The 16,433-nt window shown below is 35.9% G+C and overlaps 1 protein-coding gene across 4 annotated transcripts in view; it reads left to right on the plus strand.

Moving 5' to 3' along the window:
* The window catches only part of LOC150106171 (uncharacterized), a 338,533-nt gene that overhangs the window by 252,015 nt on the left and 70,085 nt on the right, over nucleotides 1–16,433 (plus strand). For all 4 annotated transcript variants that reach the window (XM_090393901.1, XM_090393900.1, XM_090393903.1 and 1 more), the window contains 2 exons: nucleotides 7,399–7,439; nucleotides 15,142–15,233. In XM_090393901.1, the coding sequence (XP_090250027.1) occupies nucleotides 7,399–7,439; nucleotides 15,142–15,233 (133 nt within the window). The remainder of the gene's footprint in view (nucleotides 1–7,398; nucleotides 7,440–15,141; nucleotides 15,234–16,433) is intronic.

The following is a 16,433-nucleotide window of genomic DNA, read 5'->3' on the forward strand; positions in this document are numbered from 1 at the left end:
TGGATTGATACAGTAAAAAAGTGCCTTAAAAGATAGAAATATAAGATCTGATAATGTTGGAGTATTAACAGATAATAGATTGATTTGGAGGAAAATTGTTGATCGGAAGTTAGTACTGTATGAAAAAGTTACACCATTACTATCATTATCCTGTACACCACCTGAGGATTCATATCAGGAATTTCGTGATGATATTGGTAGTATATATATCTTTTAAAGGAATGCGGAGAACCAGCCAGGGCTTATGACCTAATGTCCAATTCTCACCTTCTCGTGGTGCACCTTGATACTGAACGAACAAGGATGGGTTGACAATTTGGGATTTTGCCGACCAAATTGTATTTTTATTGGCTTCAGCCAAAATATAAAATGATGGTACAACATGACAGAATTTCATACTGACTGGGGTGTCGCTTGGTTAAACAAGGCCCCCCCCCCAGAAAACCAGGACAAACAGTGAAAAGTCAGCTATTGGAACAAATCTGAAAACATACCCCAACTCAACATCACCAGAGTTCAAGATTGGTACTATCAACATAAGAAACCTGAATTGCAAAGAAATGTAGCTAGCTGAGGAATTAGATAAGTACCAGATCGACGTAATAGGGGGTGACTGAAACAAAAGACAAAAACTGGCAAAGTCTTTCTGAGCAATAAATACAAAATGTTATATATACAATCAAGGAAAAGAAGTAGCCATAATATTCAACACTAAATACGAGGCTAATCTTCTTGAATGGCAGGCAGTCTCAAGTAGAGCGATGTTGGCAAAGATCAGAATGGGGAACTGGACAATGAGACTTATCTGCCTATGGTCCCACAGAAGCTTCTACTAAGGTAGAAGCGGTGGAATTTTTTGAGGCTTTAGAAAAAACAACTGACCCAATGAAAAAGGAAAAGTTGGTCTTTGTTGGGGATCTAAATAGCAGAGAAGGGAAGTGATTACAAAAATATTTTGGGAAAATTGGAGAAAAGAGCAAAGCTAATAATAACGGCAAATACCTGTTGGGTTTCTGCTCAGGACATGGACTGGTTATTACTTACACAATGTTCCAACATGAAAATATGTACAAATTCACATGGGGAGAACAGGCAAGGAATAAGGAAAAGTCTCATTGACTGTTGTTATAAATGCTTCTTTATTATTTATTTTATTTCTTTTCTTATCGTACTTTATTTTACTAATGTCAATTCTATCGTCGCGTATAGTCTCTATGTTGAATAGACTTGCGTTGTAGTTATGCGTTCCACATTAGTAATAACAAACTAAGCCTTATATCGCGTTTCTTTTATGATTTTTTTTTTTTTCTTAACTTAATCTTTAGGGCCACCAGAAGATTATCCATTCCCTGAATCCTATATATTATCCTTATTACTCAAACAAATTTATTTTTTGCTGTGCCAGCTTGAGCATTAAAGTTAGGGATAGACTCTAGCTTTAGGTTAACAATAGAATCACAGGTGTTACTAGCAATATAATTAAATTCCTAGAAACTTGGAATCTCTGGCATAATCTTATTCTTGTTTGCAGTCGTGCCCTTACTTTCACTTGGGGTATTCCCTCACACTTACTCAGGTTCAATTTTTATGAAGGGTCAGAGTCAGTCAACATGATCAGAGACATAAATTTAAAGAATTAAACATTTATTAAATCCATTTTGATGATACTACACAAATTAAATTGATTATCAAATTCTAAGGTAAAATTATTGCCTCCCCTTCACTCTCTCAGTCATTAAATCAATTTCAGTATTCTACCTTAAAGTATCAGCAATTCTATGTCTCAATATCTCAGTACATAATACACTTACGATTACAATTCATTATTAGCACTAAGTCCAGAATATAAGCAAAATTTCAAATCTCAATGACTCAGAACATGTTACACTTAAAGTCTATAATTTACTTTATACATTAAATTCAGATTATCAGTAAAACTCAATACCTCATTAACTCAGTATACGTTACATTTAAATTTACAATTCATTCTTCTCTCTAAGGCATATTAACACACTCTTCGAATTCTCTTAGAAAATCGGGTTGAAAGTTCCAAAAGTTTGTCTCAAAAAAATGTAATCATTTATATTCAGATCTAAACTTTTCACTCTTTCCTGTAATACAATCTTAAACTCCACTCTCTTAAATATGTCAATCTCAAAAGGCTAGAATAAGTGAGAGTACTTATCTAATTCTTTTGTCTTCGGTTCTTGCTGTCCTTTGTTTTCGAATCTGGATTTCTCGATACCAATGCCACGTGGTTTACACGTGCTCGTTGGGCTGTACGCTAGTCTCCTGCCTAGATTTTTCGTAGTATGGACTTCTACTACGACTTGCAATTTTATCTTGCAGATTCTGCTACGGTGACATACTGAACTCTGTCGAAAGTCATCCCTCAAATATGAGAGCTGAGCCGCGAAGACTTCTCGAAGCACACGAAACTCAGGAACAAGAAAAAATGGGGGGGATTTCCTTCCATGTCATGGGTTATATACCATCTTCAAGAGCGCCACCTTTTCGCATTTGAAATTTTCCATTGCTTCGCCATTGGTCTCGTTCGGGTGACTATACCGCTTTACATACGGACTTTTGGTTCGGGGAACGTATGAGTCAGCGTGCTTTCTAAGATATAGTGCCCTCAAGTATTTTTCTGACCTTACTGCATTTAGGGTGATCTTTTGCCCTATATTGTTGAAATAGTTCGCATTCTTTCTTTGCATTATTTTGTTAATAATTCTCTCTTATTCTGCCCTTTTTTTCTGACCTATATTTATGCTACACACTTAGGTATAAGTTTCAAAATTCACCAATTTACTATACAGAAAGTAGTTACAAACAAGGAAACACATTTTTTCTGCTAAAGGATAGGTATGTAACTTTGATTTAATGTAAATTGTTAGATTCTGGAATGGTGACATCAGAAAATTCTTAAGGCACCGATTTCAGATCTAACACTGTGTTATTGTTGATAGTGATGTTTTCCCACTGGTGCAGGACACCAGAGTGTACAGAGGATTTGAAATTGGAAGTGATCACCATTTTGTCTTGAGCAGGATAAAATTGAATTTCATATTGAAAAGAAGAACACATAAGAAAGTTTTAAAGCAAATAAAAGTTGAGCAGCTCTCAGATATGAACTGTAGAATAAAATACACAAACTTTATTCAAGAAAAAATTTTGCCCCTGATGCCATCTGTTCACTTCTCTAAGTTTCCTCAAAACTAATTTCTCATGGTCTGTAATTTTCAATAAACTGTTTATATAATCTGACTCTCAGGTCCATGAGTAATTTGATTCGAGCACTCCTATATTAGAGTTATAAGAGCTGTTGGCATGTTATAACTATAATAAGTTATAACATGCCATAAGCAAACAATTTGCTTGTGAAATCTTCTCAACTGAATCACTTAAAATATACACACATGAAGTCGCTCTTTTATTCCATACAGCAGATTCCATTTTTAGGCATATGTATAATGCCATGTCCAAGAATGATTTTTGCTATCAGGATTGCTCTCATATCTTCGTGGGCCTGGCTTCAACCAGTGAGACTTCAGTAAATGTTAAAACAAGCTATATGCAGTGTATAGTGACTCTTCACCATAATTCATGGCATTATACATTCCAGAAAGACTCTTCGCTGTGCATTGGACAAACTTAGTGCAAAGTGAACTTCTCTCTCTCTATATAGATAGCTTAATTTTGAGGATATTGCACATGCAATCTTAAACTAAAATAGAATGAAAATATGAATATAATTTTTTGTCAAGTATATTGCTTGTTAGATTTTTTTCACCTATTTCATCTTATTCTATATAAATGTTATTCATGTAGCTCCCTATCATACCACCTAGATTATTCATTACATATTTTGATATGTAATCTCTCTTCAATGAACATTTGCCTAAATAGCTGAAATATTTTACTTGTTCTATAGGTTAACCATTGAGAATATAGTTGAAACTTCTAGGTTGTTTGTCTATTTTTATTGCTCATTGTCATACTAAATGTATTCAGTTTAGAAGTTCTGTATACTCGAATTTATTTAGAAATATATCATATGCATAAAATAATCGAATTTAATATCTCCATTGTGACATTGGGTTTAATGCCACTTTCATTTATAATATCTGTATGAATAATAGATCTCAAATTTAATGAAGTATGTATAGCACTGGAAATGGGTTAAAAAAACTATTTTAATTCCTCCAATATTTTAGATGTCTCAGTCACTGAGACATCTTCAAGAAGTACAAGCTAACACTTATAACATGCACACAAAAGCAAGACATCACCAGCATGATATCCTCCCAGCACACTTAAGCCTCAACACACAAATAATGGTGGAGATAGTGTATAACTACTTATACCTTATTTTCCTGTATATACTTAGATTCTGACTGCTGATTTATAACTAAAAATTATATCTGTTGCTCTTCATAATGTCTGTAATTGTAGAATTTTGAAAACTTTTTTTCTCCCCATGTAAGGTACTAACCAAGATATGTAGATCTTTGTTTCATTCCCATGATTTCTTAGCTATTTTATTAAAAACAAAACAAAAACACCTGTTTCTGTTGAGGCTAATCCAAACTTCCTCAGGTTTCTCTTCCATGTTTTATCTTAACTTTTTCTCAAGTGTTATCATTACCAATAGCAGTTTCTGATTTTACTAAATAATTTCCATATGTTTTCCTGATTGAGTTAGATTTTTGTGTTTGTCTGCATTTTCGGAAAGCTGTTTGACTTGGATTCTTTTTTAAAACTTAAAAGAATCCATGTTGGGTACAGAATTTGCTTTTCAGCATAATATTTCATCCTGAAAACTAGTGGCCACTTCCTATTTCAAACCTTTCTTTTCTTATACTATTGTATCCTGAATGTTGTAAGTCAGAAGGTATTACTATTAGCTATAGTATGACTTATTTCTTATGTCTTCTTCATGTGTATTTACATTCATGTTGCTACTAACCATTATTAGTTCTGCCTTTTCTCTAAATTTTTTGTGTAACATATTTGTAGATTTCATTCATTGCTTATTTTGGCTTTTATTCTCTAATAAGAAACAATTTTTCTTAATTATTTCTCTGTCTCGCCCTCTCTCTCTCTCTCTCTCTCTCACTGACCTACTCACTTCTTCATTATTGTGTGACCAATCTTTTTATGTGAATGCTGCCTGTGAAAAGTTAGTAGCCTATAGCACATTAGCATTAGTACCCTGGAATGGCTAATAATTTAAATTTCTCATTTTGAAATTTGTCCTCATGAAATTGACTCCTTTTGTAGATGTTTATCTTCATGTGCCAGCCTGGTTGGCTGAGTTGATGGCACCTTAGCTCTCCCCAGCAAATAGGTCATGGGTGTTAATCTTGCTGCAGATGTGGATGTTTTCTTTCTTGAATGTCTTTGAATTGGAGATGAATTTCATTGTCCATTATGAGACCACCGTCACAGACTTGAGTGCCCAAAGTAGCTTGAAAAGGCACCATGATATTATTTCTAGATTAATTAATCCTTAGCCTTCTAGGGGAAGGTTGAATTCACACACATACACATATTGGGTTGGCAAATAAGTTCGTTCGGTTTATGTGTTAGTACAAGTTTACGCCGCTTCACCTGTTGCTATTGTTGGTTGCGCTACCGTGCAGTTCTATTGTGCAGTTAAAAGGCGACATTTCACATAACCTTTCAGTGAATTTTCGTTCGGCCAACTTCAGTTGTGTGTGTAACATATTTTTAGAAATGGAAGGAAATAACTTACATTACCAGCATATTTTGCTTTTTTATTTCAAAAAAGGCAAATGAGCTGTGTAGGTCCATAAAAAAAATATGCAGCGTATATGTGGATGGTGCCTTAACAGAATGCATATGCCAAATTCCGTTCTGGAGATTTCAACAACAGTGATGCACCTTGCTCTGGTCGTCCGACCAAGGTTGATTCGAGTGCTGTGAAGGATATCGTCGACAAAAATCCGTCACAAACAGTGCGGGGGGTTGCTGTGGTACTGAACATATCCCATACAATCATTGAAAACCATTTGCACAAGCTGCGATATGACTGCTCACATATCCATCACAGATGGATATGCGAGCAGTCATATCCATCACAGATCAAGAAAACGACCCATTTTTGAAGCAGATGATTATGAGAGATGAAAAATGGGTTGTGTACAATAACGTGGTATGTAAAAGATCATGGGGACACGAGCGAACCGCCGCAAACAACCTCGAAAGTGGGATTGCACCCAAAGAAGATCATGCTTTCTGTGTGGTGGGATTATAAAGGTGTTGTCCACTACGAGGTGTTACCATTAGGCAGAACAATTGATTGTTCTGCCTAATGGTAACATTTAGGCAGAACAATGCACAGGCCAGTCACGTTAACTGTGAGCAATAGACAGTTAACGTGACTGGCCTGTGCATTTAACACAAAATGTCCTGAATTGGCAAATCGGAAAGGAGTTGTCTTTCACCACAACAATGCCAGGCCCCACACCTCGCTAACAACCTGGAGTAAATTGTTACTCTTGACTGGGATGTTTTGCTGCATCCTCTGTATTCACTGGACCTGGCACCTTCCGATTACCACTTATTCCGATTGTTGCAGAATTCTCTGAATGGGAAAACCTTTGCTAATGAGGAGGCTGTCAAAAGACACCTGGATCAGTTTTTCGCCAGTGAACCTCAGGAGTTTCATGAACGTGGCATAATGAAGTTGGTCATTAATAAAGAGGGTCAATATATAACGGACTAGTATGTATTATATATATTAAATAAAATGCGTTTCATTCCACTCTGAAAAACCGAACAAACTTATTTGCCAACCCAATACATACACACACAAGCATTAAATAATATAACTGTCTTACCTGGTGCCCTAAATAAATATAAATTTGTTTAGAATAAGCTTTTATAGACATTAATGCTTCATGCTAGTATTGAACTTGCAGTCATTGTAGCCACCAAACAGAGGCTTTTACAGAGTTAAATAAGAAAAAAAGTGACTATAAATATATAATATTAATATAAGGCTATAATGTTAATATAAGGATATATTATTAAAATATTCTATATTTTTCTCATCTTTTCTCTGTTCAAATTCAGACTACATCTTGTGCTGTGGCTAACATCTGGCCTTTCTGGGGCCCGTAAGTTAACCTGATATTTGGATATGTTACTTTCAGTTTGCATCTTGATTAGTGAATTATTTAAAGGTATAGTGCATGTCTATGCATTAGGTCCTTGGATTTATTTTTTATATTCACTTTCTGGTTATTATATTTTATTCCTGTATTTTGCATGTTTCTTTGTTATGGATGTTACTAAATTATGCATGAATTAACAAATGTTCGTGTATATTAATTGTAGTTGGATTTTTAATAATCATTTATTTTATCTTAGAATGTCAGATCAAGAAGAAGAAATGACTGGAATGTTAAAAGGTGAGTGTGTGTTAAACTAGATTTTCAGACAAAAAAATAAAATAAATAATTCTTTGAGAATTAACACCATTCATAGATAACTTTTTGTTCCTATTATAATTCTATTTTTATTTACAAAAAAAAACAATTGGGGGAAATACTTCCCCCCAATTTTTTTATTTTTTTATAACTGGAGACCATCTTGATAACAAAATAAAGTAAAACACTATATTTGGGCAGTACATTTGTCAAATGAAAAGAAGAAAAAAGAAAACTAGGTTCATTTGTTGTGATGACATTCGTAAATGATGTCATCCTACAAGATGAAACGCATCTCTTTTTGTGTGTGTGTATGAGAGAGATTATATAACTCTAGCATTATCGCCCGCTAGAGGGCTAGATGGTCGGTTGTGTTTTCAGAGAGCTCCCGAAAGCTAAGTATAATTTTGAGTGAAAATTAGAATATAAGTTAAAATCATAACATAATATTGTCTAATTTTGGTAGTTGTGTCTGCGTGATTTTGGTGAATTCCGTTATTTAATTTAGTATTTAACGATACGTGTCATAGATTTGAATATGGTGCCAATGCGATGTAAGATAATGGCATCCAAAAATACGATGCCATTGTTCAAAAACTATAATGTGAGAGAGTTTGTCCAATGTGATGTGTGTGTGTGTGTGTGGGATGTATGCATTCCCGAATGAGGCTGGAGTTTGGATTGAAAGTGATAGTGGTGGGAGAATGTGCAGAAAGTGTAAGCAAAGTGAGGAGTTGAAGTATGTGTCAGGTTGTGAGACAGTTATGGTTGAAGAAAGCCAGAATGTGAGTGAAAATAGTGGCTTGATAGGAAATTGCGAGGTACAAGATGGCAATGAGAGCGGTGATCAAAGAAAGAGTGAAAGCAACTATACAGAGAGAAAATAGTTTGAATGATAAAAAAAAATGAGGAATTATTTGTAGGAAGTGAGCTCGCTAGGTTGTGCACACTGATACAAAATGAATTGAAAAGAGAGAAATTTTTTATGAGAGAGGACTTGAAAGTATTGTTAAAGGTAGCGAAAGAAAAGAGTGACAGAGTTAGGATGGTGAGTGTTGCCATAAGGAGGGCCATAATCGCAAATGACATTATGCGCAGGCGGTGTGGTGTGGAACGAGTCTGATGGGCGAAAGGATTTATACAAGATGGATGGCCTGCATTTGAATGGACTTGGTGTGCGGAGACTGGAAAAAGTGTTGCTGAATGAAGTGAAAATGGATGTGCAGAACCAGGGAAACTAGAATTACCAAGGAGGGGGTGGGGAGTGGATATGTGGACATCAGTGAGACAGTTGAGTGTAAGAATGTATATAATGTACCCGAGCCAGCACTAAGGACAAAAAATGGGAATGGGACATTTAGAATAATGCATCAAGATAGGGGTGGGACAAAGGGATCACTGCATTTCATGTATACTAATACCAGGAGTATTAGGAACAAGAAGGAAGAATTTTTTGCCTTGATTGGCTCTTCCTGGCCACAGGTTATTGGCATTAGTGAAACATGGCTGACAGAAGATGATATAGTTAGTAGGATAGAATGTGTAGGTTATAGTGTGTTTAGGAGGGACAGAGAGAATAAAATGGGGGGGGGGGGATGTTATTGATGATAGCTGATGAACTGCAGCCAAGGAGAATTGAAGTTGTATCACAGGATAGAGAAAGGAGCTCATTTGAGGCTATTTGGTGTGAGATTGAGACTGGCAGAATAAAATATACAGTTGGGTGCTGCTATAGACCAGGTGATGGAATAGATGGTGGAGATAGTATGCATAAACAAATTGATGAAATGAGTGGAAGGAGGGTAATTATTATGGGGGATTTCAACTATGGTAACATTGATTGGAAAGAGGAGAGGACACATGTGAGGAAGGAAATGGATTTTATTCAATTATTAAGGGATAACTATCTGAGACAGCATGTAATTGAAAATACTAGGGGTGTGAGAGTGCTTGATGGTAATAGCATCTCAGAATTTGACTGTAATGAATGACCATATTGCCACCTATTGATGAGAGTGATCATAAGGTCTTGACCTGGGAGGTGGCTAAAGGTGTGGAATTTTCGATTAAAACAGGGTATATGTGGAATTACCATGCTGGCAAGTATGACAAGCTTAGGAGATTGCTTGGATCAGTGCCATGGCATGTACAACTGCAAGGGCTGGACGTCGATAGAGCATGGGAAGTGGTCAAGGAGCATTTACAGGAGGTTATGGCTGATTGTATACCTAGGGTCCGAATAGTAAAACAAGTAGGAGTTAAATGGATGAATAACACCATTAAGCTTCAGCTGCAAAAAAAGAAACAACTGTGGAGGGAATTTAAAGAAAGGGGTGACCTGCAGGCACACGAATGGTATAAAGTGCAGGCCAGAAGGGTAACGAGTGTGATAAAAAAAGCAAAAGCGGATTATGAAAGGAAACTAGCTATGCAAGCTAAAGAGAATCCCAAACAGTTCTTTCAATATGCTGCAAGCAAGGAAAAAACTGTACATGGCAAAATGATTTTAAGGAATGACGATGGTAAGGAGGTCACTGAATCAGTCGATATAGTGGAGTTACTGAGCACGCACTTTGCAAGAGTATATCATCCAGGTGGTGACATTGAAAAAATGAAGGAACCATTAGTTTATACAGGAATTGTGATGAATGAAGTGGAGGTGAATAGTCTATTACAGAACCTTAATGTGAATACATCTGTGGAATTGGATGGCATACCGGCACGAGTCTTGCATGAAGCGGCTAAGGAATTATCAGTGCCCTTGACCATGTTGTTTAATCTGAGTCTCGGGTCTGGTTTAGTCCTGAAGGTGTGGAAAGAGGGGAAAATAGTTTCACTGCATAAAGGATGACAAGACTACGGTTGCAAATTACCGACCGATCAACATATCAGGAGTCGTTGTCTAGGTCTTGGAGAAAGTAGTCAAGGGAAAAATACAGGAATGGATGAAATATATGCCTCAGTAACTTGCCCAAGTTTTATAACAAGGTGACGGCTGAACTCCATAAGGGTAATGGGTTTACAGTGATACTGCTGGGCCTGGCAAAGGCGTTTGACAGGATGCCACGTGGAATTCTAATCCGTACTACAACATATAGGGTTGGTGAGATCAATAGGTGGGTGGTTGATGGAGAGATATCAAAGAGTAGTTTATTCAGAAGTAGTCCAAAAGATGGCCTGTGACTAGTGGTGTACCGCAGGGTTCTGTTCTTGGACCACTGCTGTTTAATCTGTTCATTAACGATATAGGGAATTATCTAAGTGGAACAGTTCATTTGTTCGCTGATGATGCAAAGTTGGGTTGGGCAATAGTGAATGCAGATGATGTCAAAATCTTGCAGGATGACTCGGGTAGATTGGAGTTCTGGGCTAAGGAGAATGGATGTCAATTTAATGTGATGACAAAATGTAAGGTTATGCATTTTTGGGTGAAAAGATTAGCAGCAGTATACCACACTGGTGGAACTGTACTCCAGGAGATTGGTGAGGACAGGGACTTGGGAGTGTTGGTGGATAGGGAGATGAAGTTTAGGGGACACATTGCAAAAGTAGCTAAATCAGCTAATCAACTCACTGGGTTGTTGAAAAATACCTTGACGAGCAGAGACAAGCAAGTTATTGTATCTCTGTACCGAGCCGTGATAGGACCTCATCTCGATTACTGTGCCCAGATTTAGTCACCTCGGTTCCTTCTTGATGGGGAAGAGGTGGAGAGGATCCAGAAGCGAGTGACTAAGATGATAGCAGGTCTATGGAATGAACCATATGAGAAAAGGTTGAAGATTTGTGGGTTGCAGAAACTAGTTGATAGGCGGAAAAGGGGAGATATGATTGAGACATTCAAATTGCTAAAGGAATTCTATAGGATTAATTCAGAGGATATTTTTGAGATCAGGACTGGTGGTGGGAGAACTAGGGGACACCTATGGAAGCTGGGCAAGAGTGTGGTTAGCAGGGGTGTTAGAGCTGGGTTCTTTACTTTTAGAGTGGTAAATGAGTGGAATAACTGCCAGAGTCTGTTGTGGGTGCTATGACGGTGAGCGAGTTCAAGGCAAGGTATGATAGATACTGTGAGAATGTCGTATAGTTGTGTGGACATGATGTTTGGGGCCTCCCTCGATGAGTCTAAGGACTCCCTGGAGTCACCTGAAATAACAATAATAATAACTGTTAGTCATCTGGGTAGATACAATATTGCTGACTGAAGCATCATAGCAGTAGTAGTACTATTTTTAACATAATATTAAAAAAATAAAATAAAACTCCACTATAGTGAAATTTATTTACTATAAAATCAAACTTTCTTGAAATTCCAGATATTTCCATTCTTGTCCTCGCTCTTATTCATGATGTTGTATTCCTAAAGTTCACTATAGTAGAATTTTAACTTTTTATATCACATCAAAAATGTTAAAAAATGCTGATTCAGTCAGTAATTTAATAATCAGCAATAAAAAGACCAAAACTATGAACATAGTAGAAACATAGAAAACTGCAGCTATATTCCCAATGAAGGACTTCTTGAACAAGTAAAATATTTTGTCCATTTATGCACAATTTTTAGCCATCATCATCATCAAATTCCAGATATATATACCCTCTAGGGGTGTACAGGATATGATAGTACTACATGAAAAATTACATCATTACTAACTTCCTTTCTACAATTTTCTTCCAAATAAATCTGTTACCTGTCAAGACTCCAACATTATCAGACACTTTTTACTGTATCAGTCTACCTGTATCCTGGTCTTCCTCTGGATCATTTTCCTATCAACCTGGCAGAGAACACTTGTTTTACTAATGTTTCCTATCCCATTCTGTTTAAGTGACCATACCACCTGAGATTAGCTCTGCTAAAGCATTCATGGATGCTGACAATGTCAAGTTCCTAATATCCTCAGGATGATATTGCCATTGAAGCAATCTGTTCATGCCCCTAATCTTTCTGAGGACTCTCATATCTGCGGTCTCTAGTCTTTGGTCAAGTGTTTTACTTCTGACCCAGCTCTTCAGACCCATAAGTTAAAATTGGTTTGAACACTAATTTAGTGTTTCGACTAATTACTCTCTTATTCCATATAAATTTATTCATTCGACTTCCGATTGTACCAGCTTTGTTGATTCTGTTGTCTATTTCCATATTTAATTTACCATCTTCACTAAAAATTGTGCCTAAGTAGCTGAATTGTTTTACTTGTTCTATAGGTTCTCCGTTCATAATGCAGTTGATATTTTCAATGTTTCTGCCTATTTTCATTGTCTTTGTCTTTTTAATACTGAACTTCATACCATAACTATTACAACAGTTATTCACTTTAGTCAGGGAATCTTGCAGACTTGTAGCGGATTTATTAACTCAAAGACTAAGTATTGCTTGATATAACACTCCATTGACACCATAAAACTGTAGCATTTCGAATAGCTTCTCTCTTGGCACCTTGTCATATGCCTTTTACAGATCTACAAAACTTAAATACAGATCTTTGTTATATTCCATGATTTCTCAACTATCTGTTGTAAAGTGAAAATCTGATCCTGACACCTTCTATTTGGCCAGTATCCAGCTTGTTCTTCACCAAGCTTCTCTTCCACAATCCTTCTGAACCGTTTCTCAAGTATACTTGCATATATCTTACCAGGAGCACTCAGTAATGAAATACTTCTGTAATTCTCACATTCAGTTTTATTTCTCTTTTTATATATGGGTACTATGAGAGCTCTACTCGAATCATCTGTAATTCGTCCTTCCGTCCAGGCTTTCTGAACTATGCAGTGCAGCCACTGTAAGACTCCTATACCTCTATACTTGAGCATTTCTGGTCGAATATCATCTATTCCTGCTGCCTTTCCACATTTCAGGCTTTTGATGGCGTTTTCTACTTTAAGTATGGATATGTATTCCTGACTGCATGCCTTGCACAGTGTTTTTACCACTGTGCAGTCATCACTGCTTGTTTTATTTAGCAATTTTTTGAAGTAATTACTCCATACTTTTTAGGATATCTTTTTCTCCTGTTTTCGTGTTACCTTTATCATCTTTAATTCCTTTTACAGCACTCTTTCCTTCATTTCTGAGCTTCAACAACCTCCAAAATATCTTGCCACCTTCTTGATATTTATTTTCTGTGTTCTTACCAAAGTCCTCCCATGACTTTTGTTTAGCTAGTTTTACAGTGTTTAGTTTTCTTACATTTGTCTCTGTTCTCTAAGAACACAAACTTACTTATTTGCTAGGAACTTTTAATATGCTTTCTTCATATACTTCCTGTATATGTCCACCATGGAGATCTGATTTTTCTATCCTTACAGATAACTTCACCACATGCCTCTCTGGGGCATGTGGTATGGGGGTTGCAAAAGAATTGCATCCAGAGGGGGGAGGGGGCTTGGGTGCGCCACTGACTCTGCCTAATGTTTGCAACTGATTGCTGAAACCAAACTTCTTGACTGAGTGGTATTGTTGAAAGCAAACTAGAAATTGTATCCACTTTTAAAATTGGAGGCTTTAACTATCATAAAAAAAGATTAAGCATTCTGGTGTTTACTTTTCAGGTAAAATTCACAAAATTTAGGTGACTCAACTTAGTTGTATATCTGATTTACTATTTTTAAAATTCATAAGCTGTGATGGGTGAAGAAAAAGTTCTCAACTAAATGTTGCTTTGAGAATAAACAAATAAAAAAAATCTTAAATTGTAATTATTTATGTATTAAAGTTAAGGTATGAAAATATAAGTATTAAAGATTCATTTGCTGATGCACACACAAGAGCTTGCCAGAGTTACACGAGTCAGTACTGTGTCTCTAAGGAATAAAGAGAGAAGTAATCTTTAAGAAGTCTTTGAGGAAGGCTGTTTCAGTGAATATAGGCAGAGAGAATGAAAGATAACTGGGAACAGCAGGATTTGGTGGATTGTAAAGAAGCAGTTTCTTTACAAGAAACTGCTTCTCGATATCCATATACACAGCTGAATATCGAGAAGCAGTTTCTTGTTTTAAGTTTTGCAGAAATGGGGAATAGATAGTTCTGCTGAACTGCTTTTGTCTGGACAGCATAAAGATTTTTAATAAGGTTTTTGGTGCACCACCCCAAATGTTGAAGGTAGTATTACAAGGTTGGGCAGATTTGGATTTATACACAGTTAGTAACTAGAGCAGGTGGAAAGTAATATCTCAAGTGTGAAAAAAAAAATTTTTTTTTTTTAAAATGAGCTGAGTATTATCAAAGGTAAGGAGAGCTGAGGTTTGTTTTGAGGAGGGGAGGGGAAAGACGATTGTATTTTTAAAGCAATGAGGATGACTATAACTAAATCCATTCATGTGCATCCCTCTTTTCTATCATCAAACTCACTCTATACATCCAAAACTTCCATCCATCCATTTTTATAGTGTAGCCTGCCCATTGAATCATTTGATATCAGAGCCCTTTACTCATTATTATTATTATTATTATTATTATTATATCTCAATAATAAACTGACCATTTTTACTTTCTCACTTTTCTTTCTTGCTTCTTCCATCAAGTCTTTCATCTCCTCTCTCATACTATATTTTTTACTTAATCATTAGTTCCAACAAGTACTACAATTGCTCCCATGAATACAACAATCTAGATTTTTTTTTTTCATATTTTCTAATATAAACTTACATTTATTTATTTATATATCTTTCTTTTTGATAGTTTTGTCAAGCATAAAATTGCACAAGGATGCTTGGCCATTTCTCCAGCCTGTTGATGATTCGTATGCACCTGGGTATCATGATATTATTAAAGTAAGCTATTTAAAATGATCTTAAAGTAAATGTTAAAAGAATGCAAATGAACTGTATGTTTACCCATTAACATTGGATAAAATGTTTATTGAAATGCCACAGTTTTTCACATTAATTTCGAATAAAGCTAAATCTCATAGGAATTAGGAATCTTCTGGCACTTTGCAAAAAAAAAACTTTTCATAACTGATTATGGTATTTAATAAAATGATTTTATTTTAGTTTTACATTCATAGTGAAAAATTTATGGAGACACAACACACGTGTTAGAATAATTACTTTACTTAACATTAAGAAGGTAAGTAATTATTCTAACACCTGTTGTCACACCTCCTATTCTAACACCTCCATAAATTCTTCAGTATGAATGCTGACTACTATGTAACCGTAAAAGAAAGAATTGTCAATCAATGTAAAGTTCACTACAAGATGAAAATACGTGTTTCTATACTAATTAATTGGCTAGCCTATCTAGCCAATTAATTAGTATAGAAATCACCATTAGCTGAAATAAAAAAGTTTATTTCAGTCAAAGTGCTCTGCATTTGTATTTGGAAAAAGCTTTGTTGAGAGAACAAATCCACGAGGCTCACGAAAATCTAGCAGTTACTCAAGTCGCTGTTTTGCAACAAAAAAAGCTATCGAGCTACATAAATCCTGATATTTGGGATATTCTAGAGACTATTACAGATGATTCAGCAAACTTGTGTTATCCAAGAACAAACCAAAACTAATTGCAAAGTTTCAAGCACTAAGCCAGCAAGAATGCAATACTTTCCGAAGGGCATACTCAGAGGAATGGCCAATTACAAACCAACAATACAAGGAGCAGCCAATCACCTATAAGTGAAGCTAGGAGCAACCACCCACTCAACGGATCACGGTTAAGTTATCAACAAATCCAGCTACAACCTTAATGATGGAGAGCTGTTGCTTTTGATAAAAGGACTGAACTATGCCATTGCATCAAGGTCAGTTAATAAATTTGTTTCATTTATCACACCGAAAGAGGTCTAAAATCTCTCCTCTCCAATGTAGCCAACAAAATAAGAATGGAAACATCGTACACATTAAACTAAATAAACTAAGTTGCAACCTAACCAGAGTGGAAAAACTGGCCCTTAAATCTTTAAAAAATAACCAAAACATCGTTATTACAAAAGTGGATAAAGGCAATTCTATGTCATCCTTGATTGGACA

The sequence above is a fragment of the Typopeltis vanoorti genome, chromosome 6 (assembly GCF_054136105.1).
Source record: "Typopeltis vanoorti isolate ZY-2024b chromosome 6, IOZ_Tvanoo_1.0, whole genome shotgun sequence".
Classification (NCBI taxonomy): Eukaryota; Metazoa; Arthropoda; class Arachnida; order Uropygi; family Thelyphonidae; genus Typopeltis; species Typopeltis vanoorti.